The 27,591-nt window shown below is 32.1% G+C and overlaps 1 protein-coding gene across 2 annotated transcripts; it reads right to left on the bottom strand.

The window, feature by feature from the left end:
• Positions 1–314: 314 nt before the first annotated feature.
• LOC100785752 (probable LRR receptor-like serine/threonine-protein kinase At1g06840) lies at positions 315–27,591 on the bottom strand. 2 transcript variants are annotated; one of them, XM_041008569.1, is made up of 21 exons: positions 27,383–27,591; positions 27,106–27,252; positions 17,333–17,483; positions 16,608–16,679; positions 16,338–16,409; positions 15,970–16,113; positions 15,760–15,831; positions 15,611–15,682; positions 14,405–14,479; positions 13,392–13,460; positions 13,158–13,226; positions 12,910–12,981; positions 12,608–12,694; positions 8,335–8,403; positions 7,202–7,692; positions 6,171–6,329; positions 4,112–4,398; positions 3,614–3,665; positions 3,116–3,366; positions 2,053–2,187; positions 315–1,264 (listed from the first exon to the last, which is right to left on the bottom strand). In XM_041008569.1, exons 2-21 carry the CDS (start codon positions 27,209–27,211, stop codon positions 920–922), a joined length of 2,850 nt encoding a protein of 949 aa, XP_040864503.1. In that variant the 5' UTR covers positions 27,212–27,252; positions 27,383–27,591; the 3' UTR covers positions 315–919. The 2 variants fall into 2 exon arrangements, with proteins under 2 accessions (XP_040864503.1, XP_006575461.3); XM_006575398.4 differs by having other exon boundaries at positions 4,112–4,395; positions 27,383–27,574.

Genomic DNA, 27,591 nt, shown 5'->3' with positions numbered 1-27,591 from the left:
GGTTGAGGGTTTGCAGCTTTTCTGTGCAAGAGTTGCAGTGTATGAGGTTCACATCATGACATTGTCTATAATGTATCTCGCAAGTTAGTTGCATCCATGCTCTTCTTATATCTTGGCCCTCAAAATATATTTATATTTTAAACATAAACACGAGACAGCAAGACAGAGGGTTGGAACATGAATCGATGGAAGGACAGCTGTTTTAGCCGTGCAACTCCTTTAAAAGCTAGGATCTCTCTCTCTCTTCCTTTTAGTAAAGCTATGAGTATCAATCAGCAAAATGATGAAGTGGCAATTGAAGAAAATTCAAGTGGTTGATGTAGCAATGTCATCACTCATCACCTCTGTTTCAGCTATTACACATTGTAAATAGATATATAGATGGGTGTACAAAATCAATATAATATAACTTACAAACCAGTTCTCTGTCAATTAACCTTAAAATAGGAAGCACACAAAACAAATTAACAAGTATAACTGAAAAATAGTACATTTGGTGGTTCCATTGTTTAATTCGCAGAGGGCTAAAATAGAATTCTGGTCCCTTATCTATATTTTAGGTTTCAATTTTGTCCCTTACAAGGTTTCACTTTGGCACCTTATAGTGTCTCTGTTAAACCAAATTGGTCCTTTTGTCAGTTTTTAGCACTGATGGTGTCAATTTAGGCGGATGTGACTTCTCTTATAGTTTACCACATGTCACCAAAATGATCAAATTAGTGTGATAAACTTATGGAAGGACCAATTTGGTGTAACTAAGAAAATTTAAGGGACAAAAGTGAAACTTTTTGAACATAAGGGAACAAACTGAAATCTAAAATATAGATAAGGAACCAAAATTCTATTTTAGCCATTTAGAGGGTATTGACATTCTGATATTAGAAAAACTACATTTATTAAAGCTGATCTTTTCCAACTTTCATCTTGGCCTAATGGTTGGTATCTTTCCACTGACAAGGTCACTACCTGACACATCTGCTGAAACAAAAGGAGTCCTGGTAGTAGATGAAGAAGAATGTGGATTGAATACCCTTCCAGAATCACTTGTAACATATTCTGCCTCCATAGCGTCGGTCTCAGTTAACATAGAACAGATGCTTTCAAGCTCTCTGGCCACATCTATCATTTTAGGCCGCTCATCTGGTTCATCTTTGCAACACTTTAAGGCTAAAGTCAAAAATTTATCCGCACACTCAGAAGGATAAGACTCGATACGTTTATCAACAACCGAAAATACTCCACCAGATTGGTATTCCTCATTAACCTGAAAAAAAAAAAAAGGATTTTTGTCAAGAATTATTTTATTTTCACATCTTAGAGATGGGAAGTGACTAAGGAACAATATTATGGAAAGTGATACAAATTATTGGAAACTTATTGACTTTAGAATATTAAATATCAGCATTATCATAGAAATTAGAATATATTGTACTACAGATTGACTTGCTGGTGGTAGGCTATAAGTTAGCTACTGATAATTAGGCTGAAGCATAGTTTCTAAACAACTCCTAATTATGCCCTACCCTTGCTTACAACATTGATTCATTGTAATCAAAGCTATAAATTAGGCTGAAGCATAGTTTCTGAACATGAAAGCTACAAACACTGTTCAAAAAGTAAATGGATGAGAATAATGATGGGAAGGCTAATTTTTACATATTTTTTTAACCTCACTCTGCAAATTTGTCAAGCAAAGAAACAAACCCTCACATCCCTAAAACAGGTCCGGGTAAGATTTGATCACAAACACAACTCCAGGGTTGAAACTTGAAACTGAAAAGACAAACAAACTGAGCTACATAGCCTTGTTTTAGTACCCTAAAACAATTTGAACCCGTGACTGTAATCACTGTATGAATGAAAAAGTGTAATATGAAGCAGCATAAATTAAGGCAGATTTTTTTTTCATTTAGGTCATGTCTGACAAATGTGCAAATAAAATTATAGAAATAGAACTATCCACTGCATTGCAACTTTTACACACAATTTTTACCCTCTAGCTTGATCAAATTACAAATTTCAGGAAGAGAAATCAAAGTTACCAAACCATACCTGTCTAATAATATTTTTGCCATGAAAGATTGGTGGCCTCCCAGTCACAAGTTCCAGAAATACAACACCAAGACTATAAACATCACTCTTGTCAGTCAATTTGCGAGTTAAGAAGTACTCTGGATCAAGATAACCCTGCACGTTTAAAACAGTGAACAAAAAATAGAGATTAAATCTTTTGAACACATAAACTCAACCTAACTGATGTATATAAATAATTTCAATCATTTAGATGATTTTCAATTTTGTGTTCCGAAGTCCAAAAGTCATATTAATTTATTTTGATATTCTCTTCAGAAGTGTTGAGCACATTATCAACTACTAAAATGTACATGTCTACTAAATCTAAGTATTAGTAGACTGGTGATAAACCTAAAGAAAGTGAAAATCAATGGTTTCTGTAAATAGCTATTCCAAGAGGGATGTAAACCTTAAAATCTAGTAAAAAATGTCTTCTATCTTTCTGGTCTTGAAGGTTGGTTTGAGAAATAGACAGTTAAAGATAAAATATAGAATCATGATTTGTTGAAATTGTTTTACAGTCATAGCTAATTTGGTTTTCAAATTCATATCCTTAGTCAACCATTATTTTAGATCATGAAAAAATTATACAAAAAAAGTTGAGCCTTGAACATAACCACTAATTGGTCTACCAACAACTTGCTTAGAATTTGGTTCAAAAGTTTAAGTGCTTGCATAAATACACGAAATATGTTTTCCTAGAAAGAGAGAGAGAGAGAGAGAGTAAAAACAGTTTATTCACCATTGTTTTATAATCTAATGGTTCAAATACACCTAATCTACTGATTACTGATCATTTAAAATGTAGGTTATCCCTTTTCAGATTTATAGCCATGTTATCTGTAAAAAGAAAGATCATACTTCAGTGGAATGAGATTATAATGAAATTCATCATAGTATATAAAATGGAACAACAGGAAAATGTTCAACATTTTCTTTTTTAAATTGTGTAGAATGGTGTCTCATAGTTTCTAATTTTATGCTGAATGTAGGCATGCTCAGTATTAGCATAACTAAATTAACCCGGCCATGAAAGCCTTACCGGGGTCCCCTTTACCACTGTAGATATATGACCAGGTACGTTTCCTTCGATATCTGGAACTGGGGCAAGTCTTGAAAGTCCAAAATCAGCAACTTTTGCAGTGAACTTGGAGTCCAATAATATATTGCTGGCCTTGACATCTCGGTGGAATATTGGAGAATCTACTTCGGTGTGTAGATACAGAAGACCTTTAGCAGACCCTAGAGCAATCTTCAACCTCATGGAAAAAGTAAGAGGTTTTTTTGAATAAGCTGTCATAAAACATTAAGTACAGAGTTCAGAGAGAAAACAAGAAAGGCATGCTTTTTCTACAAAAATAAAAAATAAAAAAATCCTAGTGCCTTTGTACTTCAAATTGGGAATAGAAAGAGCAAGGAAAACTTATACAGGCAAAACAACATTTGTTGTTTCATGACAGAGTCAATGATAAAATATAATGGCCACTATAAGAAGTTAATAGACAATACAGAAAATTAGATAAAAGAGCAAAGGATTTACCAGAAAGGTTATCCCTTAGAGTTCCATTTGGCATGTATTCATAAACCAACATCTGCAAGCCCAAAGCCATAACTCACATAAGGAAATAAGAATTAAGGGATGCTAATTCATTTACATCTTTTTTTTAAAAAAAAAACAAATATTTTTAATATCAAATGTAATTAGGGCCTAACTCAATCCTAGAAAATTGACTTGTAAGATGAAGATTTCCCAAGCTTTATATATGGTCTCTTTTTAGTCCATATCTCTAGTCTATTTTTAGGTCCCAATTACGGTGGGCGAGGGGTGACCACAATTAAGGCGACTTTTGAACTGTAATCAACATCCTATTCTTGGTACAAACCATATCGTCATGGAACTAACACAAGACAGAAAGCTAATTGGATTTACAGAAATTAGAAATTCCAAAAAATAAATCAAAGAATAAAAAATAACTAAATATTTTACTATAACAAATTCTGTTGAGTTTACGTTTCTGAACTTTAAAACAAATTTTACCTGTTCACCCTCTTCATCACAATATCCAACAAGAGACACAAGATTGCGGTGATGTAACCTTGATAGCAACTGTATTTCAGTGAGAAACTCCCTCTCACCTTGCAGTGAACCCTCCTGTGCACGTTTTATGGCAACAACAGTACCATCTGGAAGAACACCTTTATAAACCCTCCCATAACCCCCTTGCCCAATTTGTGCAGAGTCACTAAAATTGTTTGTAGCCGCAGCCATTTCTTCATAATCAAATGCTCTTATATCTTCAATTTTTATGGAGATCCTTGATTCTGCTAAACAAATAGAAGACTATGTTTAACATATATCTCAATCAGCTCATTCTTATAAGTTAACAACAAATTAGATATGGTTAGCATCAGTAGTTCATACTAATAACTTTTTCATTCTGACCAGGAAGACAGTAAATTTAACTGAGAGCGGGTAATTTTAAAGTAGTATGACAAAAAATATAGGAAAAAGTATATTTGCTAGAAACTGTAAGTTAAATCTATGCGGCTCATAGATGAATATTTGAACTAGAGTTTAAATTGTTTTTTACATTTGATAACGTAAATAACATGCATATGCAAGGGAGTGGCAGGGCGTTTGCACCTTCTCAGCCTTAACTGGGACCAGATTCATAGTTCATAACAAGTAAAAAGTACTAGTATTATCAGCGGACTTAATTATCAGGAATGCTGCAGTAAGCTGCTCTGATACATAGAGCATCTGAATGTTAAGATGTCATCTTGTTCATCAATTAAATAGTGGAATCCAAGTATAAGAAGGACTAGAAGAACTGGAATGTTAAGTATAATTTCACATTACTTTGTGATAGCGTGCTGGTTCAATTACTGAACCAGATGCATGAACTGCTCTAGTCCAATCCACCATATATATTCATACTTTTTGTAACAACGTTCATTATACTTTTAAATGAATCGCCATTTCAATAAATACAGTACATAAAGATACTAAATATTTTTTTCCATAAAATTATTATACTAAATATATATATTTTTCATAATATCATGTATATGTAATGGAATAAACTGTCTAATCAGATATTTATTTTCCATAGACAGACCTATCTCGAGTCAGGACATGATTAATTGCAAAGAGAAGGTTTCTGATATTCTGAAGATTATATTCATTAGCTAAAGTCTTTCTAAAGACACTCTAGTTAGAATTCGTTAGTCAGCATTAGAGAAGACAATATAACAATAAAATAGAACTGTTTGTTATTTTATATTGTTGGCAATATCTACTCCACAAATAGACGTTTAAAAATTGAAGAATGGTATCAATCCTGAAATCCAATCAACTGTATAACCAACTAAACTAAAGGCTGAACTGTTATTATACAGTACAATTCTGTAAACTTTTTGCACTCCTTGATAAACAACAGAAAATTTTCCTTTTAGTAAAAAAGTTATTGAATACCGAGAAGAAATAAACTAAGGAGGCCAAATGTAATGGTTGGAGTAGAATACTCACATCTTTAGGGTTCGTTTCCCCAAAACTTGGTATGGAATAGTGTTATCTTTGGTGTTCATGGTGTTCCAAATTTTGGGTTATTATTTTTTATATGCAGAGAGGCTAAAGGAAGTCTTGCCTAGGGTTTTTCATTCTCCTTATTTGTAACTAGAATTTTCTGTTTTGGAGGATCTGATATGCGACCATAATTGTACTAACTGTCTTTTTTCTTTAATGAAGTATCTTTCTATAAAACACAAGGGAAAATCAGAGGGGCATATATCAGTGAAACCAAAGGTTTCAGTAGAAAAGATGACTACACATGCTTCTTGCAGTTCTTTCAGGAAATCAATTTATTTCTTCAAAATATGAAAGTCCATGCCAACAGGAACAGTCCCAAAAGGTTAATATGAAAACATTAAGACTATTCTGAATGATGATATTTTAAAATTAAATTTAGAATATGGTGTCAAAATAAAATTATGTGCAGTAACATCTAGACTTCAGTTGGTGACAGCCAGAGAGCACTGAAAACAAGTCAAAGAGAGGAAATAGTAATAGACTAGGCTATTCATTATAAGGTACTCACCTTTTGTCCGTTTGGAAGGTGTACGATAATCTCTTGAGCGTATTCTTAATATAAGAATGGCAACAATTGCAGATAATGTAACTGCCAGGGCAATTGCACCTAAGACTATTCCAGCCAGTGCACCTTTGCTTATCCCTGAACTTGGAGAGGTAAAAATCACTGTGACAATATAAGCAGTATCAGAACAACCATAATACAATTTGCAAATATAAATTTCTGTATAAAAATGGCTATATGGCTCATACTATAAAGCAGTATATTCGTTAATGAGTTCTAGAGGCATTAACTTTCCAATTTTAACTGGCACTGCTTAAACTTTTAACTTGACACTTGACAGCAACACATAGAATGTAATCATGAACAAGGCATTGCATCTCAATTGTCCAATGCTGTTAGTTATCTCAGCACAGTTGTTTCATTTTTGTCACAGTATCTTTAAAGAATTACAATGAACAAGTGAATATAAACTTTGAATTTGAGGATAAGGAGTATACTAGCAATACACTCTTTATTATTCGGTAAAATTTATTAGAAACTACAAAATCGTGAGACGCACTCATTAAATAAGTGAGACCTACCAAATTTTGTATTTTCTAATAAATTACAACCAATGATAAAGAGTGTGTTGCTAGCATTTCTATTTGAGAAGTAATCAAATAGATGACAACTTTCCCAGAATATCATAATTTGAAAAAAGTTGACAAAATGACCTGTACCCACACGGTTTCAGAGAGGTGACATATCAAATAGTAATAGAATTAAAGCAAAACTTCAGCTTCATAATTTTTGCTAACTTCGACGTGTGAAACATTAATTATACTAGAGAAGCCTAGATTTTTAACAGCAACCGGTGAGCTACTAGCTCAATGAAAGGAAAATGTTATGCAAATAATTCAATTAATAGGACTGAAACTTGAAATTCATACAGTAATACTGTTCAACCACCTAAAGACAATTCAACTGAGGTCATATTATTCAGTGTTCAACTTCCACTAAAAACTAGAAGATCATAAGAAGTTTCTGTGACTTACCATTTCTGTAAGGTTCCAGGAGAATGAAGTCTAGAAGTTCCGAAGGTCCAAACAAGTCATTGCTTGGAACATCAAAGTCTAGGAACAAGTTTCTGATCCGAATAACCTCACTTGTATTGAAACGAGGAGAGCTTCTATTATCAACATATATAGGAAAAACCATCAAGTTCATTCCCAACCGTGGGCCTTCTTCCCATGCAAAACTGTTAATGAAGACCTGACTAATATGTATTTTAAGACCACTTGACATCAAGCTCTGAAATGCATTCGTGTATATGCGGAAATCTGAAAATGCTGGACTTTTTAATCGATAATTAACAACCAACGGTGCAGCACAGAAACAGTCCACAGCGTATACATAAGGGGAGGGGCATGCTTGACTGAGACAGCTAACGCTGAAGTTACCATTGATGCTACCGTCACTTTCAGTTTCAGGTCCACAGAACTGAACTAAGGTGTTATTATTTGAGCACATAGGATTTCCCAAAAGCCTGAAACATAGTAACTTTCAAATACAGTTATTGAATTGCGATCCTAATTCTAGTTGTGAATTGCCAAGGTAATTTTAATCACGAATCATAAGATTCACAGTTACAAACAAAACTTGAAATATATCGTATTAAGGTGTAGACTCAAAACAAAATCATAAGTCATAAGTTGTAGGTTAGGAATTAATGAAAACAAAGCAATGATAAAGCCAAACAAGGTGTGCATAGAGAGAGCAAGTGACTGTGTGAAGCATATGTTTTAAAAAATGAAAATTGAGAACCTGAAAATGGTGCTTAGAGTGAGTGAGTGACTGTGTGAAGCCCTTAATTCATATAAGTGAAATGAAAGCAATTGAATAATAAATTAGGTTGCATTCAATTTAAGCTAATTTAAATTTTCAATTTTGATGGTAATTGGTGAAAAAAAATAAAAATAACGAATCAGGATTAATAAAATTGAATCATGTAAATCATATCCATGATACGGAATGACATCAATTCATGCGTGTGCATCTTGATTCAAAGTCATTTGCAATTCACCACATGATATGAATTTTTGACTTGCTGATTCATATTGGTTCATGCAATTTGAATCTCAAATCATGTGATTCCCTATATACTAGTAATATAAGATTAGAAGCATACCAGAGTGTGACATTTGGAGGAAGACTTATACTGCCCGATATACTAGTAAGTTGATTATTTTGCATGTCCCTGCAAGATCATATATAAACCATGCTGAGCAAATCAGAACAATAAAATTCAGTAGCACCCATGCAGAAGATAAAACAAAAGCATAAAAAAACACACATGAGAATACATTATGTGATAGAACTGTATCAAACTTGTGAGTAGAAATACGAATCTTCGTTGATGAAGCCTAGTTCTCAATGTAACATCCCAATTTTTCGTAAATAAATTTAAAAAGCTTTTTAGTAAAATAAATAAATAAATAAATAAATATAGAGTAAATAATAGGCTGAGTACCCTAGGTATAAATAGTTATGTTAAGTCAGCTGTCTCCTCTTGGCCTCATTTTCGTTTTTCCCCTTCTCCTCTCAAAACCCTTTCTTTTTCCCGCAGCCCACCAAACCAGTCTCAGAAAAACGACGATCTCGAACCCATTCACCGTTGGATCGTCGTGAAATTTGAGTATCATGTTCGCAACACAATTCCGAGCATTCTCACCGTTGGGAATTTCGATATCATGTCTGAACTGAGAGAAACACCCTTCGCATTGTAGCTTTTTTTTTTCCCGCAGAAACCCAGAGCTGTCTTGGTAAAACTACGATCTCGGTTTCGTTAACCGTTGGATTATTGTGAAATTTGGATATGTTGTTCGAAATTCAATTCCGCACGCTTCCACCGTTGGGATTTGCGATATAATATTCGTGGAGGGAGAAAAAGGAATCGCATGAAGACAGTATAAGTGGAGGTTTCAATCTCTTCTCCGTCTCTCTGACGTTTGGGAATTCTATCGGAACAGTCGGAGGAATAACTGAAAGAATTTCAGGGAACCGCTAGAGATGTTGCTATCCCTGGCTGAAGACACGTGAGTCCGCTCAGAGGTAAGGGATGAGTTATTCACAATTGGGGATTAGTGAGAACATGTGTAGGGATCCTTAGAGGATTAAATTGGGGTTTTATTTTGAGATGTTTATTAAATTGCAATTTTTCCTTTATGATTATAAATAAAATATTGATGTCCTAATGAAAATTGCTTGATAAATTGTGCTCTTGATATTTGTATATTTCGACCTATGATTTTGATATAATTGTGTAATATTAGTTAAGGGGTTTTAGTCCTAATGTTGTGATAGTGTTTTATATAAATGGTTATATTGAGGATATGAAATGATGATTCAAATTGTGAGTATGTGATGAATTGTAGAAGAATATGTTGCTTTGAGATTATAATATTGTTATTGAGATTGAGTATAAGTGTAAAGTTGAACATGTGTTAATTTGTGAGATACGTGTAAACATGTGATGGTGAATTATCACACTATGAGAAGTGAAATTGTGAATGAGTTCTAGTTGTGGATAAGTGTGTAGTTAACACTTGATGTGAAATTACTTGTGTTGTAAGCTATGAATTGTACAATAACCCGACCAGTGTTATCTTGAGAAAAGCGTTGATGCGCAGTGTTAAAGAGAAAATGTAGGTTTCCTATTTAGGAGCCAGTGTTAAATCATAGTGCGATTGTGTTGAACGTGTTTAAAACACGAGTGTAAGGTCGTGGGTATTGTATAATTCATGAGCAGTGTCTGCATGCAAAAAAATTATTTTAGGGGTTGGACCTGAATCAGGAGGGAGAGGCCCTGACGGACTCTTCGGAGTGTAGGCCTTGGGGGTCACCGGGTTTGAGTGCTCCTTTAAGCCTATGCTGATCTCATATGGTTGGAGCATTCTCGCAAAACATCGTGACCCTGACTGGTCTCCCTATGATCTTACTTAGTGAGAGTGACCGGACAAACCCATTGTGTGGTGTGTCTTGTTATGTACTCCTAAGCGCCCCAGGGTGGTTTTTCACTGACATGGTACCACATTGCATATAGGATTGAGTCTTAGCATAACTATTGCATATGCTTGCTAATTGATGTGTTATTATATCTTGATCGAAGTGTGAGATTCTTGTGTAATGTGATTGATAATTGAAAAGTGAATTTTGAATGATGAAGTGGTGAAGTTACGTGAGCTATGTTTAAGCAAGTGGTATCTCATTTATATAATATGTATATTTAATTGTCTTGTTTCTCTATTAACTAGGAATGTGATAACTCACTCCCTGTGTGTTGTTGTGTTTGGATCCTGTGATGATCTTGAACTTGTGTTCGGGGGAGCAGATGAATAGATGGATGACTATGAAGAACCTCATGCTAGAGGACACGGGAACACCACGCTCTGATAGGATGTGACATTAGGATATAGGTTCTATATTAATTGTATGAGACTTATATGATTTTCTTTGAGTCGAGATGACTTTATTATTTATTTGGACAAGTTTGAATATGATGTAGAAGAAAGTGAATGTGAGTCTTTTATCCATTTGAAAAGCTTGTATTTAAAAATGTTTTAAAAATACTTTTAATTAATATTTGAATTTTTATTCCTTTATTAATATATATGTGAGGGGTAGAGGGTGTCACACTCAATACTACCCCAATGTGGGTACTGTACCAAAAACTTAAGCTATACAAAGAATGGAAAATTCCCTGGATATTCAAGAGTTAGAAGACTCTTCTAGCCGCAATACTAACATACCAACTACTCCTCTCAAGCCCTCTTCCTATTTATAGGCAATATGCCTTATTATTTTCTTCTAACTATCTTACTATTAGCATCATCCTACACTACCTTCTCTTGGGTCAGAACAGTTAGATAAGAAAAACAATTTAACCTTGGAGGATTCTTACCCTCAACCTAGTTTTTGTAACATTAGGGGCATTCTTAGAACAAAAAATATGAAAAGAATAAAAGAAAGATGGGTGATGTAATTAGTAGAAATAGGAGATGTAAAAAAGTAATCCTTTGACAAAAAGTGAAGTGCTTTTTGTAACTCCAATACTACTCCTTTGCTTTCACCTACAGCATTTCTAATCACCAAGGTCTGATAGATCTGGTGGTAATGACTGTTAGGAAGTCTCACATTGCCTACCTCAATTCTCGAGATATAGCTTATATATCTGTTGAACAACTTTACTTAGTGTTGATTAATTTTAAGCTTAAATCTAACATGGTATTAGAGTCTATAACCTATCTTGATTCTTGCAAGGGTCACTTCAGCTCTTGAGTCTTTTCAAGATAACTCCTTGTATATCTTAAATTGTTCCTTGTATTCTCAAACTGGAATTTCTATTTGCTTTTCTTGTATGAGGTTTCTTCCATTATCCGAAACTACAGTTTACCCTCTGAAGCTAAAGATTCCCCATTTTGAGTCTCTTTTTCCCATGTTTCTTCATTGCACAATTCACTCTTTGATATGACTTGTTCTTGCTCCAACACCAGATTTTCCTCCCTTACCTCTACTCTTGTATGTCATGCATCTTGCTAAGCAAACCGCACCTCAAACATTCCTCGCTTCTTAATCCATCTTGTGATGATTCTTTCCATGAATTCTAACCTGGTCTCATTCTTGTTAGAGAATACGAGCTATATCTGTTTGTGCAGTAGCAGCCTAGTCTTTGTAGTAATGTAGTAGGTGATTTATTTTTCTCTAATTATTTCTCGGTTAGTTAGGATAGTTAGTTATCAATCACATGCTGAGTCAGAACTGTCATTTTCTTCCTCCAGACTCTTCTCAGAGTATGAAATCTCTCTATATATGTACTCTCACTATGTTTTCAGTGTTAAAAAAACTCAATTTCAGTTTACTTGATCTGATTTAACAAGAACATTAGAAATCTATTAATAATTGTTCGCACCGTGTAATGCACTGGCACCTCCTACAACTCCTAGACGATACCAGTTGATAGAACATCAGATTTGTGAGTAAATATATGAATCTTTATTTGTGAAGCCTAGTTCCAATCCTTCCCTAATATGGATACAGAACCAAGAACTGACACTATAAAAAGTATAGTAAATTCCGTGGATATTCCAGGGATCCATAACATGACTCTCCCTAGCCACAATACTAACTCACCAACTGATCACCCTACTCCCCTAAATTCCTCTTCCTTTTTATAGGCAACATACTTTATAAGTTTATTCTAACTGTTTCAGGTCAGCTAACTATGGTGCATTTGGGAATATGCAGCCATCTGCATCTTAACACACACACATGTACTATCAGTTAATTTAGCTCCCCAATCACCATCTTCTTTAAGTGAAAACGAAAAAGGAAACGCATACACATGCTCCCATGTAGAGTTCTAGGAGGAAATTAAACTGTGCAATTATCATTTTAGGTCTTACAGGTGAAGTGTTTCTGGTCCATTTAAAATCCTGTCCTGCCAAATGGTAGATGGAACACTTCCACTCAATGAATTGTTTGCAATTGACCTGTCAGCAAAAGACAAGTGTTGAAAATTCATTGATTTTTTAGCATTTTTATATAATTATAAATTAAAAATATATTAATTAGGAATAACACAATATGATTTGTAAGATAAGGTGATATAGACTTAAACGTTTATATCGTTTGGTTTATGGTATTCAGTACTTGTTGGTGTAGGAGAAGAAAGGATGAAGAGAAAAAGAAAAAGAAGACAACTTACAGCTTCTGAAGACGTGGAAGACCAGAAAAATAGGATGGAATAGTTCCAATAAGCTTATTGTTTGATAAATCACTGCAAACATCTCCAGATTTCAAATAATGAATTTTATGAAATCTTTGTTATCATGTTTTGAAGATTTTCAAACCAGATATACTTAACATGAGAGGAAAATATCAACATTGAGAATCCAAATATTTGAATTCAAGAACAATAGATTTGTATATTATTTAAGAAATAGAGGTTCTTACATGGTTGTGATATTGTCTGAAAGCTTATTAGTAGGAATTGAATCATTCAATTGATTGAAACTGAGGTCACTGGAATATACACAAACAACAGTCAGTTGAAACAGTTATAGTCTTAGACTGACGTTTGAACAAGTAAATCTCACTCTTCATTATGTCAGGTGCACACACTTCTATTTTGGATCCAAAAAAGTAATGCATAAACCGAGTTGAATGCAAATGGGATAACCAACTTACAGATAAGTAAGCTGCGGCATTGTGCTCAAATCAGGAATTGGTCCTTGCAAGTTGCAGTTCCTAAGGCTCCTGATAAAACCAAGTAAACCAATAAGAACATATATATAATCAACCTTACACTTTGTACGTTTCTCCTCACCAAACCAAATAATTAGTTTTTGACAAGAAATTTTATCAAGTGATTCAAGTGGAAAATATAAAGGAGTGGCAATATGGTATACTCCAAAGAAAGAAAATGGAGGAAATAAAACTCTTATAAAATGATTTGGATTCAGATAAATACAACAGTATCAAAGCATTATTGTGAATGACTCATAGCTGTTGGGAACCAAAGAACAGAAAATAGAGAGAAGAGAAAAATAATATTATTGGTTGAACGAAAAATCTACTGAGCAATGAAGAGAAGTCTCTCCTCCAAGCAAGGGTTTCCCCTTGTAAAAGGATTTCTCCTTTCACAGACAGACTATCAAATTCACAGAATAAATCCCTCTAATCTAATTTTCCTCTATTTATAACATATCCCTTCTAACAACTAATACACTATCTGACTGTGCCCTTATTTATCCTAACAATTTCTCATTAAATTTTATAAGATAAAGAAATCAAGATAACAAGATCATGTCAGTAGTTGTTCATAAAACTAAACGTCTGTGTATCAGTGTATGACATTATTTCTTTCTCAATTTTGGTGTTCAACCGAGTGATCAACAACTGTCTAATAAATATCAATTTCAGGAAACAATATCCATAATTTTGTATTTTTTTAATTTTGGACCTTTATTTTTAAATTCATTGCCAATGTTTAACTGAAATTCCTTTGTACATGAAATCACAAACATTTAACTATCTTAGATTGGTACTTCGAAACATTCCTAGCATCTTAAATTTAAATTCCTTCCCGATGTTTAACTGAAGTTCAGTTGTACATGAAATTACAAAGATTCCCAGCACCTCAGCTCCACTCATTGTACAGTTAACATACTTACAAACAAGGGATCACAAAATGAACTTACAATTTCGTCAATTTGGACATGCTGGCATAAGAATCTGGAATGCTATTTCCACTAAAGTTGTTGTTATCAAATTGACTGCAAGAACAAGAAGATCCATGAAATACTTTAAAATCTCATCACAAAGTAAAGAATATTTATTAAATCAGTTGATATTGTAAAAGCAACAAACTTCAAAAAAAAAATCAAAAACTTTTACAATGACAATAATGGCAACTTTCCAGTATTCAATCCATTGATTTGGTCCAGTTTATGATATATGGAACCTTTGGCAAAATATTCACTACTTAGAGTTTTACTATTTAACTCTAGAACTTCACTTAGCAATACTTATATGTAATTAAAACCATAAATTGGATCACCTGACATTGTGAGAGTCTTTTGCTGTTGTTGTTAGGTTGCATGCTCTTAATTCCAATAGATATTTATTGAAACATATATTTAAAACTATTAATATTTCATGGTGTATACCATTCCATATAATTACCTTAATTAAGCTGTTTGATTAGACATTGATAATTCCATAGTGTGCTTTTTTGCTTGCTTACAAAAAGAAGGTCTAGCTAAAATCTGGTGATGGGTGGAAGAGGGCAAGGCCAATTGAAAGCAAAGTGACCCAAGTGCAATTTTTTTGTTTTTGAAACATGACCCAAGTAAAAATTGAACTTCGTCAAAGTACATTCTCTTCCCCCTGCCATGCTCTGCCTCCCCCCTACAAATTGAACATTACAGAACTGCCACTTCGTAACAATTTTCCTATCTTTTTCCCATTTCTACTTCACATTTTTTTTTTCATTTTGATGGATCACATATTATCTGTGATTTTAAGAAACTCTATGTAAAACAATTCTTCTTGAGTTTATGCTTGCTTCAGAAAAATGACCAGTGGCTAAATTGTTTATGGTAGCCAGGGAGCAGCATAACATAAATTTTCCATCTTCTAAATAGTAGCCCATTTGTTAAAATAATTCATGGAAAATCTTAGCTGAAGAATATATCTGAAAGAAAATAATTAATTTTAATGGTACCTTATATATGTAAATTTATGGAGCCTAGCTAACATGTTAACTAAAAGGTAAAAAGAAAACAAAAATAGCTTCAGTTCCTATATTAAGAATATGTGTCATATTCATCCAAAACAAAATGAAAGCCGGACGAGCTTAAGAGACATTCATACACACGCGTAAAACAAAGAATAATAAATCATACACAATCTTTAAGCTTGGCATCTCAGAGAACTCAGAGGGGAGATATCCTGTTAAGTTGTTGTTGTCAAGAAGACTGCAAGTCCAGAAGTACATCTTGTCAACCGAGAAAAATATGTCAATAACTGCAATCGTGTTCAATAAATAACTTACAAGTGACGAAGACTTCCTAAGTTGGAAAGCTCTGGTGGGATTTGGCCACTAAGTGAATTGTTGTTCATGTGACTGATCCATTAGGGGAAAAAGATAAAGCATTACTTTTCTTTCATTTCTTAATCAAGAATAACAAAGGTAGAGAAACAAAAGATTTCAAGTAAAATAGCATTTTTTTAAAACCGAAGTAGTCCTTATAAAGAACCTTACATATGTACAAGGCTGCTTAGTTTTGCAAATGATAAAGGTATAGGTCCGGTGACATTGTTCTGATCTATTTGCAATCTATTCAGGAATGGAAGAAATCCAAGCTCTTCTGGTAACTCACCTGTTAATTGATTTCCATTCAGGAGTCTGCAAAAACTTTATTTAATGAGAAACAAAGCAGAAACCTTCTACCTCTCATGTAAAAATACAGGGCATTTGTTTATAATGATTTGAGTTATTTTATCCTACAGAAACTAGTACTTTAACTTCAATTTATTTAGAAAACACTATTCTGATTTGATACAATTGAAAGTTTGTTCTTGCACTAATATGAGTTAAATGACTCAGAAGGACAATTCATTTCAACTTACAAGAGTCTCAAAGGATTGATAAAGCCAATTTCCTTCGGTATACTCCCAGTTATGTTATTCCACATAAAGTCCCTTTCAAGAATACAAATCAAAATCATGATTAGAGGAATTAAGAAAGTAATTGCAAGCTCCTACAGGATGAAAATATTCAAAAAGGAATCAAGTCTACTATATTCTTAAGCAAAAAAGTGCAATCTAGCAATTGCAAAATTGAAGTTGTTCATATGTAACATGTTTGCATTAGAAACATCAATGCTGCTACAGCCTTACAACACTTCTAGATAAGCTAAGCGGCCAATCTCCGGTGCCAAAGTTCCAGACAAGTTCAAGTTCAGTAGATGCCTGCAGGCAAACAAAAAAAGTTTTCAAACAAATGTGTCAATGCAAGCAAGAAAAGACTCATCCACAGCTTATATACTTGTCTATACTATATTTGATTATTATGCAATGCATTAAGTAGTATTGACTACTATTCTGATTTGATGCAATTCATGAAGTAAAAGATAGCTAATGATGAGTAAGATAAATTTGTCAAACAGAGATTATTGTGCTTCAAGTTTAGTGAAAATATCATACAGAATGGTGCACTTATAGCTTATTGTTTTCATTGTAGTCAGTTGACTAGTTTAGTGTTGAGTTTAGTATACTAACTTCTCTAATCTAGTCAATTGATTAAGAAAGTTTGGGCTCAGAAGGGAAAAATGTAAGAGAAATACCAACAATGCTCTCTATGATACCCTCTTTTCAACACTATGTGACTGGATGAAATTTGTTGAAAATAACCAATTTTTTAGGACTTCACTTATCATTTAATGATTCTATCTCTTGATTTAGATAAAATTGATGATTTTCAACAAATTCCATCTAATCACAAAGAGAGTGTTGCTAAGATTCCACAAAATATAAATGAAAATGGACCAACAAAATGTATGCTTATACATCTTAACATGGCTTTTACAAGAAAAGAAACTTTAAGTAAAAGATTGAAGTCATACAATTGTAGAACATGTAGATAGCCATCGACTAATGTTGTATTGGAGCACATAACCCCTGTCCAGTTAGATGTACATGGGTCTCCACGATTCCAGTTGCTCAAATTTCCATTAATATCTATCAGACTTCCCTTTATGATTCTTAATGCGTCAACTGCATGATAATGCAAATGAAGTTTTACATTTATCAATAAAAACAATGAAAGCTCATTACACAAACTTTTACAAATTAAATTCAACATATTAAACATTATTAGATCACATCGTGTTGAGTATACTCTACTCTTAAAAAGTTACGCCTGTCTTTCTTAAACATTTCTTTGTTTAAATTTTAATTTTAAATTTTTTTTAATTATATATATATATATATTCTAAAGTGAAAATTTAATTTGGGTAGTTGATCTTATCAAACTTTCTCTATTAATTATTTTTTTTATAAAAGTTGAATTTCATCGGTCTAACTATATATTGGATTAAAATTCTCGTTTAAATAGATTATAAAATGTTATTCAAGTACCATTTTTTAAAAAAAGATTATTTATATAATAAGTTTAAGTACTATTTTTTAGATTATATTGCCAATTTTTAAGTTATTCCTTTACGAAAAAAATTATAAAATAGCTCCCAAAAATAAAAATTTAGTTTCGAAATAATCGTTTGTACCGTATGTCATTGCATGTTTGCATGCAAGTTTTACCTAACAGAATTCCTGCTTGGTCATTTTTATAAAATAGAGTTCATTTGAAAGGAAATAAAATAGAGTTCATTTTTATAAAATAGATAAATAAAGAAAAATAGAATAAATAAAAGGATCAGAGTATCGTAGCTATAAATAGAGTAAAATGACGGTCTCAATCTCATTAACCGTTGGATCATCGTAAAATTTAAACATGTGGTTCATAAATTATTTTTCCACCCACCCACCATTGGGATTTTTGTGATAATGTCTAAAGTGGGGAGAAATATTTCTCGCACTAAGCTTTCTCTTTTTCAGCAGACACCCTAAACCTGTCCTAGTAAAACTGCGATCCCAGACTTGTCAACCGTTGGATCGTCATAAAATTTGGACACCACCTTCGAAACCCATTTTCACACATTATCCCTATTGAGATTTGCAAAATAAATTTTTTGCAGAGAGAAACTAGTCTCGCACATTGACAATAAAATGGAGGCTATAATTTTTTTTCCTTCTCTCTAATGCTTGAAAACCCCTAACAGAACAAACAGAGGAAAAACTTGAAGAATCTTAGGAAACTGCCAAAGACACCGTTATCACTACCATACTACACACGTGAGCCCGCTTAGAGATAAGGGATAAGTTTATCGCAATTGGGATTAGAATGAACATGTGTATGAATCTTTAGGGTATCAAATTGGAATTTATTTTGGGATGTTTGTTGTATTGTAATTCTTCATGTATGATTATAATTACGAGATTGTAATATTGAGATCATGAAATTATGATTAAATTTGTGTGTAAGTGATAAATTGAATATGTGATGAATTGTGAGATAACATGTTGCTTTGAGATAATAATATTGTTATTGAGATTGAGTATAAGTGTAAAGTTGAACATGCGTTGATTTGTGAGATACACATAAACATGTGATATGTTAAAATTGTAGACATGAAATTTGGTTGTGAATAAGTGTGTGGTTAACACTTGATGTGACAATATTTGTATTGTAGCTGTGAATTATACAATAACCTGACTCGTGTTTACCTTGAGAAAAGTGTTTATGCGCAATGTTAAAGGAAAAGTGTAGGATTCCTAGTTAGGAATCTAAAGTGTTAAATTGTATCGCAATGTGTTAAACGTGTTTGAAACACGAGTGTGAGGTCGTGGGTATTGTATAATTCATAAGCAGTGTCTGCGTGCAAAAATTATTTTAGGGGTTGGACCTGAATCAGGAAGGTAAGGCCCTAACGGATTCTTCGGAGTTTAGGTCTTGGGGGTAAAGACACTCGGTTTAAGTGCTCCTTTAAGCTTATGTTGATCCCATATGGTTGAAACATTTTCATAAAATAGAGTGACTCTGACTGGTCACCTTATGATTTTACTTAATGAAAGTGACCTTGACATACTCATTGTGTAGCGTGTTTTGTTATGTAGTCCTAAACTCCCCAGTGTGGTTTTTCACTAACATGGTACCACATTGCATATAGGCTTGAGTCTTAGTATAATTGTTGCATAACATCTGCTAATTGTTTATTATGAAATTGATGAGTGTTGTTATGTATTAATTCGAGTGTGTGAATCATGTGTAATGTGATTGGTGATTGAAAAATGAATTTTAAATGATAAAGTGGCGAAGTGATGTGGATTGTATTAAGTTGAGTTATGTTATAAATACTTCTATAATTTATTTTGATCATGTCTTTGTTTATTTGTATTTTTTTAGAAATGTGATAATTCACTCCCTATGTGTTATTTGTATTTGGATCTTGTGATTATCTTGAACATTGTGTTCGTGGGAATAGATGACTAGGTGAATGACTTTAAAGAACCTCGTGCTAGAGAACGCTGGGATACAATGTTATGATAGGATGTGACATTGAAGATGAATTTTTATTTTAATTGTATGATATTATTTTAGTTTATTTTACCTCGCTGATTTAACAAAATTTCTTTTGTAAACTTTGACGGCCTTGTTCTAAGTCGGATATGTTTTTAATAAGTTTTATTTGATAATATTAAAGCGAATGTGACCCTTTTACTCACATGGGCTCCTTTATGTTAATTGAGTAAAATCATTTTAGTTAATTCTGCATTTTTATATGTTTTTCTTATTTATATGTATGTCGGAGTAGAAGGTGTCACAACTTCAAATTAAGCACCATTAGGCAATAACCAATTACTTTATGTAGATGTAAGAGAAGCTTTGTCCCTTTTCATGTTCTTCAAAATTGGGGCTTTGAGTATTTGTGATTTAATAAGTAGTGATTTTGTGTTGGAAATATGAAATTGTGTGTTAAAAATTGATTAGAAACATATAGGTAATCAATCTTAAACCTCCTTGGTTTTGTAGTTGATGTTTGGGGTGATTTGGGGAAGATGGAACCCTAAATTATGCAAAAAAAAAAATGTGATTTTTGTCAAGCTCTTTGCGCTAAGCACAAAAATGTTTGTGCTAAGTGCAAGTTTTCTAAGAAAAAAATAGTCTCAAGATCCTTCATGCGCAAAAATTTGTACGTTAAGCGCAAACTTTTCTAAGATAAGAGTAGTCTTTGGACTCTCCATGCTAAGCACAACAATTTGTGTGCTAAGCGTGAAGTTTTAAGCTAAGCGCAAAAACATACAGTGTTAAGTGTGATCTTTTAGGAAAAAGAAGTGTTATGTTTTTAGTAATGCTTGTGAATGCAATGACTTGAAAGAGCCTTCGAATGTAGTTAATGAATGTGTGTTTAGAGCTTGGAAAAGAATATTGATGTTGTATGGCTTTGTAAGAAATATGATATTGATATACTTCTTATTTTCAATATTAAAGTGATATTTTAAAGATGTGAAATGATTTATTTATTGTTGAGACTATTATATTGATGATAAGATAATTTTGTATTGATGAAGGATTTAGGTTGTGTTGGTTGATTTCTTGATGATGATATAAGATGTGGTTGAGATGATGTTTTATTATTAGAGTTGACTTTATGTTGAGATCATAAGAGTCTCTCATTAATATGAGTTTTTGGTGAGTTGTTTGTAAGAACTCAAGGTGTTAGAATGTATTGTTATGCTTATTGAACTATAGATGTTGTTTTATTATTAGAGTTGACTTTATGTTGAGATCATAAGAGTCTCTCATTCATATGAGTTTTTGGTGAGTTATTTGCAAGAACTCAAGGTGTTAGAATGTATTGATATGCTTATTGAACTATAGGTGGATTCATGAGTGTGATGAACATATGAATGGTGAATATATGATACTATAACCTCTAGTGGTGTTGAGTTTTGTGAATGAATTTGTGATGACATCTGATTGTTGTGGGTGATAATCTAATTTTAAGAATCATCCATATGCGTGAAAGGGAATTAATTATATCTTTAGGAAAGATTTTGTTGTTGATGGAAAATGGTATTGTAAGAAGGGTAAGTTTCATGCCATAACTTTGTCTCACTAAAGCGACCCAGGGGTCTTTCCTAGTGAGGTATCTTCCTGAATATCATCCCTACATTTTGACTTCAAATAACATGTTAAGGTGTTCATAACTACTTCCCAAAGGAATTAGTGACCCTTTCAATGTATATAGAATGCATTGTTAATAGTGAAACTTGAATCCTTGAGACAGACCATGAGAGAGATGGTGGGTACTGTTTCGTACCTCGAACCTTAAGGAATCTAAGTTTAGTTGTTGTTTGTGAGTAGGCATGTAAGTTGGTAGTTCTAAGAAGACCTTCAACCTAGTATTAGAGGTTTTCGTGGTGGCTAACGCTGAAAGGGCCCATAGAATAGATGGGTGGACAAACTCCTAGATAGGTTATAAGGTTAATGCATACCTTAGAGGTAGGTCATTATTCACGCTCATTTATTTTCGATAAACCACACTTCCTCTGCAAAATTAATCTAGGTTTTCCAGTATGGTTAGACTATAGAATGTGACCATGTTAAGAGATGTGTTTAGATTATTCGCTCATGTAATGTAAATCTCCATGGAATCAAGTCTGTCTTTGGTGTCAATGATTGAAAGATTGATGATGATAATGTTTAATGGATGAATCATGATAATGATGATTGATTGACTGGTGGTATATAATGATTGAATTTTGATGTAATGGTTGATGATTTGGATTATTATGAGATGTTATTTTATATAAATTTCTAACATTTATGCCTTAAGTATGATTTCCGAATATTATGTTCTATATATATATGATGATATTTTTTTATGCTTTAATTGTTAAGGTGCATATTGTTTTAAGTATGTTTATATTTTGTAAGCGTTTGTGTGGCACGTGTGTTTGTAACTGAGGTGATCTCAAACTTTGTGTTCATGTAAGAAAATGGTTAGGAATTGGATCCTTCCGCTAGAGGTATCATGGATGGGCATGCTTGGACGTGAAGATGTGATCCTTCTTCTGCTTTTCTTCGTTAGTTTTATGTGTAGTATTGAACAACTTAGGTATTTAAGATTGATCTCTTTAAGAAGTTGTACATGTATATATAGATATGTGTTGAGTTATTTTGAGATTTCATCTTGAAGTTGATGTTTTTAGCTTTTGGCTTTTGAGAATGTGAAAAGTTCACAAGTATTTTCATAAATAAATTAATGGAGAGTTTGAAATAAAGTAAAACAAAGACTTCCACTTTGTTAGTTTTAAGCCATCGTGTGTAGTGACAGTGGGTCGTTAAAACTAAGGTGGGCTAGAGGTGACCACAATTTAGGTGACTTTCCAACACTCTCTCTCAAGCTCAAGGTTACTCGCCTAGAGCGTGATAAACACAAATCTAAAATAGTCTCTACTCTGATATCATGTTACAACATGGATTTTAACCTAACTCAACACTATAAAAGTGAGAATTGCTCCTTACTTATATAATTTATATATCTCGCCATTATTTATGAAGCTTCAACATGTTCTCTTTTTTCCTTGGCTACTCATCGCAATGTGGGACTACAACACACCTCTCTTTGTCTAGGACTACTTTTCATGACTAAGGTGGGCTAGGGATAACCACAATTTAAGTGATTTTCCTTTAGAGGAATTAACACCCAGTTTAGAATGATAAATTAACTCACTTTTGTTCAGAGATTGTACTTATACTTCATAAAATCTTATTTTTCAATAAATGCTTATGATGTTTAAATGATAGAGCATTGTAAAGAAGATATCAGGAATGGTTTTACGATTTATATGAGGATAAAAACATTAAAGCAAAAAACCTTCACAAAATGAACACTCACAAGATCAATAGTTTATGCGACTTTATTCGAGTTGGGCAACTTATAGAAAACATGAGTTTGTCATTTACATATAAAACACTTTGGACGCTATGTTTTTTAAAACACTGAATGCATACATTAACAGGGAACATTAGATGTCATTTATTATAAAAGCATTTTCAACGCATCTAAGGAATAAGATTGTATATCATTTCGTTGTATATTTTACATTTTTGTTAGATATCAAAATATAATTATCTTTTTTATCATCAAAATTATGAGAATCATATTTTTTAAAGGGTTAGATATTTATCATCTTTGGTTTCAACATATAGTTATTTCCATTTTAATTTTCTTAACTTTTTTATTTGTTTTTTTCCTAGAGAAAATAAACTATGCTTAATATGGAACTCTAAAATAATTTTATATTATTATTTAATCTAAAATAAACTTATATGATAAAAGTGATATTAATGATAATTTTTATTGGTTAATAGTGTAAAAATTTTTACACTAATCATGTATAGTCATTAAATTATATTTATTAAACTTTTTATGTCATTTTAATTCTTAATGTCTAAAAGTGGTTAATGAGCGATGACGTACCTTTTGAAGATTAGATAATAAATATGGTACTTTTAAAGAGAAATATATTTTTTAAACAAAAGAAAAAAAATCAATATGAAATAAACTATTAAAACTCTATAATTTTACAAGAACTAAATAATGAGTAAATAAAAATTAAAAACTTTAATATGCATTTATGACTCAGGAAAAGGTCTTTAATGTTTATTTATGACTCAGCGAAAAGTTTTTATGTTAAAAACTTTTCGCTGAGTCATAAATAAACATTAAAGACCTTAATCATAAACGAAAGATTTTTCGTCAAATCATAAATGATCTTTAAAGATAAATGATTCTTAAATTGGTAAAATCATATATGGATGTTAAAGACTTTCTGAATCATAAATGATTATGAAAAACCTTTCGTTGAGTCATAAATGAATACTAAAATAAATATTTCTAATAAATAATGTTTGTTTTCCTTTTCTTTTAAATATCCACATGGACTATAACACAATCTCATGCTAGACCCATCATTGCTACTTCAACTAACCAATTCATAAAGAAGGTAAATGATAACTTTTCCGACATTAAGGGTGTGTAAAAATTAATTTGATAAAAAAATTAAATTAAATTGATTTTGAGTTGAACTAATTTTAAATTAATTCTAAAAACTGAATCATTTTGAAATTAGTTTCAGACACTTGTGGAGTTAACAGTGACATTCCACATCAACAACGAGATTCCAGGGAACCCAAACTTTGTGTTCTCCCTGTGGTGCAAGAGCCCCGACCTCATGCTATGATTTGACCACAACACCATCTAATTAATCAACCCTGATCAAGCTGTTAACATTTTGATTTGATGGTTTTGAACTAGGTTTGATTTTTACTTTTTCCCCCTTATTTAGATGTACGATTCTGATTTGGGGGATTTTTATTTCCATTTTGTTCCTTATTTAGATTTGAGATTCTGATTGGGGGTTTTCATCTGAGTTTCATTTTCATTTTTTTTATTAAGATATAGGAAAGTGATTTGGGGTTTTTCTTATTTAAATCTAGTTTGATTTTATTTTCTTATTTAGATGTTTTTGATTTTAATCTCTTTTTTTTCTTATTACTAGAAGGATATATGAAGTTAGGGTTTCCCAAAATGCATGTTGGTGCTAAGTGAGCAAACGATGATGGACGTTACTTGAAAGGTTGGGAATAGGGTGTAAAGACAATCCATAGAACCACAATTTGTTAGAATGATAAGGGCGATATCGCTTATGGTGGTGAAGAGGTAGAGGAGGCGGTCAGGCAATTACAGTTTACCCTCAGCATGGATGGGTTGGTGACAGTGGCGAGATGACAGGTTTACCATGACATTGTTTTGTGGATATTTATAAGAGAAGAAAAAGGAGCATTACTTATTCATAATATAATGATTTTATGGTTCATTCATGACTTGACAAAACGACTTTACACATTAAAAAAAAAAAAAAGAAGACATACCCAAAAGAGTAAAGTACTCCTTCAGTGCTCTTTCTCTTGGTTGGTGGTCTATTAATTTTGTACACCGAAAAGAGAAGCTATATTCATTTTGTGGTTTAATGTTCCAATGAACATGCGTAAACGTACAAGCTATGACGAATGAGCTTCCTAGTTCGGACCCCTAAAATTGAAATGACACAAAAAAAAAAGTCTTGGAGACGTGTATGCGTCAATATTTCATCAGGGTTTGATTTTTTTGTTCTTCTTAATTATATTAAGATTTGGGGATTAGCTTATTTAAATTTGGGTTTGATTTTCTTTGTTTTTCCTTATTTAAATGTGGTTCAATTTCGTGTGTTTGTTTGCTTATGTAGATCTGCTTTTGATTTCGTGACATTTCTGCAGTTTAACAGCAACACAAATAATTATATTTTAAAGTTTAAATTAAAAACAGAATGTTGACGATAAAAAAATCACCATCAATTGCGAATCCGATCCATTTGACACACTAATGACATCTATGAGAAGAAACTAAAAAAATAATTTAAATCCAATAAATAAAATAATAAATAAATTAAAATTTGGAAAAACAAAAAAATAACTTAAATTTGAGAGATTAAAATTATATTTAAGTTAGATTCAAAATATCCCCATTACTTCCACATGTAAGGTGATAAAGGTTGCTTTCTTTTCATTGACTAAGTAATTATTACACATATTTATAAGCATAATTAATATAAAAAAACGGTATGTTAAAAAAAATTACAAAAAATAATTTTATTTAATTGTATTTATAAACTAATACTACTGCAATCGTCTAAATAATATTGTTTCGGATAATTAATACTACATCCTTTTTTTATCGACAATAAGGATAATTAGCTAATTACATCCTAATCCTAAGATGTGTGTATCCATAATAATAAATTAACAAATCTAAAAACATGTTCAGATTTTACATCATATTGAAATAAGGTTGACACAGTACATGTTAAATTTTGGTGTTTATAACTTTTTGATTCATTACCAAACAAATTCAAATTCAACTTAATATTTTTGAAAATAAAAATTAAAACATTTTTGTCTGATTTCAATTGTTCAATTGATTCATTCTTAATTGGTGAGACCTACTACACTACTATTTCTCACGATGTTCACTCATATCTCTATCTACCTCTCCACCTCTTATATATTTCTCTTCAACCAAGCACATTTTATTTCTACATTAATATTACTCACTTATCTCTGCTTATCTTTATTTCCATTCACTTTATTTTTCTTCTCTCTACTCAACATAGCACAAATCCACATGCATAAGATATTTTGTTTGATTCCATTTTTTTTTTGTCATAAATGAGTTTTTTCACAGAATTGATTTTTTTAAGTGAATATGAAATTATAATTTTACGGATCATTTTAATCCCTAAAAGTATAAATTGTTGACAATTTAATTAATTTTTAAAATAACAAATTTTTTATTTCATCTCTTATGGTTGACAACCAATTTAATATTAAATTATTTTTTATAATCAATTTAATATTAAAATTATAAATTTTAAGAATCAATTTATCATTGGTTTCTATTCTTTTAAAAATTAAATTATCATCTATTTACTCGTGACTAAAATAATCATTTAGCTACTGTTTTATAGGAGACATGGATATCATGTTGACAATACTCGTCAAAGCAAAAGATAGAATAAAATAAAACTCATTTGTTAACACACGTGATGAGATTTAACATATAGCCCTTGCCATGTATATAGAGAGAATACCTACCACTTCAAGAAACCCTAGTGAATCATAAAAGAGATGCAAATAGAATACCAACTAGAAGAGAGAGAAAAATGAGTATACCTTCAGTGGGGTCAGTGATCAGACCAGCAGCCAATAGGAAATAGCAGCAGAAGCACAAGCACAGAACAACTTCTTCACACTTACAACCCTTTGAAAGATACATCATATATATCCCAGTGAACTGATCAGTAGGGTGTTTTTCTTGCTCTGGTGGCAACAAAACCAGTTAGAAATTAAACACTCATATTTATGAACCCCTAGATATGCTTCTAATAATTCAAAAGCCCTTAAGCTATCAAGCTAAATAAAGTAGAATACAATCTCATGGAATACGTACCCTTTTAAAAGCCAATTATCCCATGTATACATGCATATTTCTAAGTGCAAAAAAGTTAGGCACAGCAGCTATTAAACCATATATACCCTATTTATGAGAGAAAGCAGATGCTCATGCTGGAAGAATAATACAACCACAACAGAAGTCAAAATGCAAAATGTACGTTTGTAATAACTTACAAGCAAATGTTATTATTTTATGAGAGAAGC

The sequence above is a fragment of the Glycine max genome, chromosome 2 (assembly GCF_000004515.6).
Source record: "Glycine max cultivar Williams 82 chromosome 2, Glycine_max_v4.0, whole genome shotgun sequence".
In the NCBI taxonomy this organism is placed as follows: Eukaryota; Viridiplantae; Streptophyta; class Magnoliopsida; order Fabales; family Fabaceae; genus Glycine; species Glycine max.
Note: the sequence above shows the minus strand (reverse complement) of the source record. Positions and strands in the feature narration are given on the sequence as shown.

Coding starts and splice junctions, on each gene's coding strand:
- LOC100785752 (XM_041008569.1), bottom strand. CDS start 27,211: ATGATGTATCTTTCAAAGGGTTGTAAGTGTGAAGAAGTTGTTCTGTGC. Junction 15,832..15,969: donor CTAAGCAGCCTTGTACATAT/GTAAGGTTCTTT, acceptor CTAATGGATCAG/TCACATGAACAACAATTCAC. Junction 15,683..15,759: donor TTAGGAAGTCTTCGTCACTT/GTAAGTTATTTA, acceptor CTGGACTTGCAG/TCTTCTTGACAACAACAACT.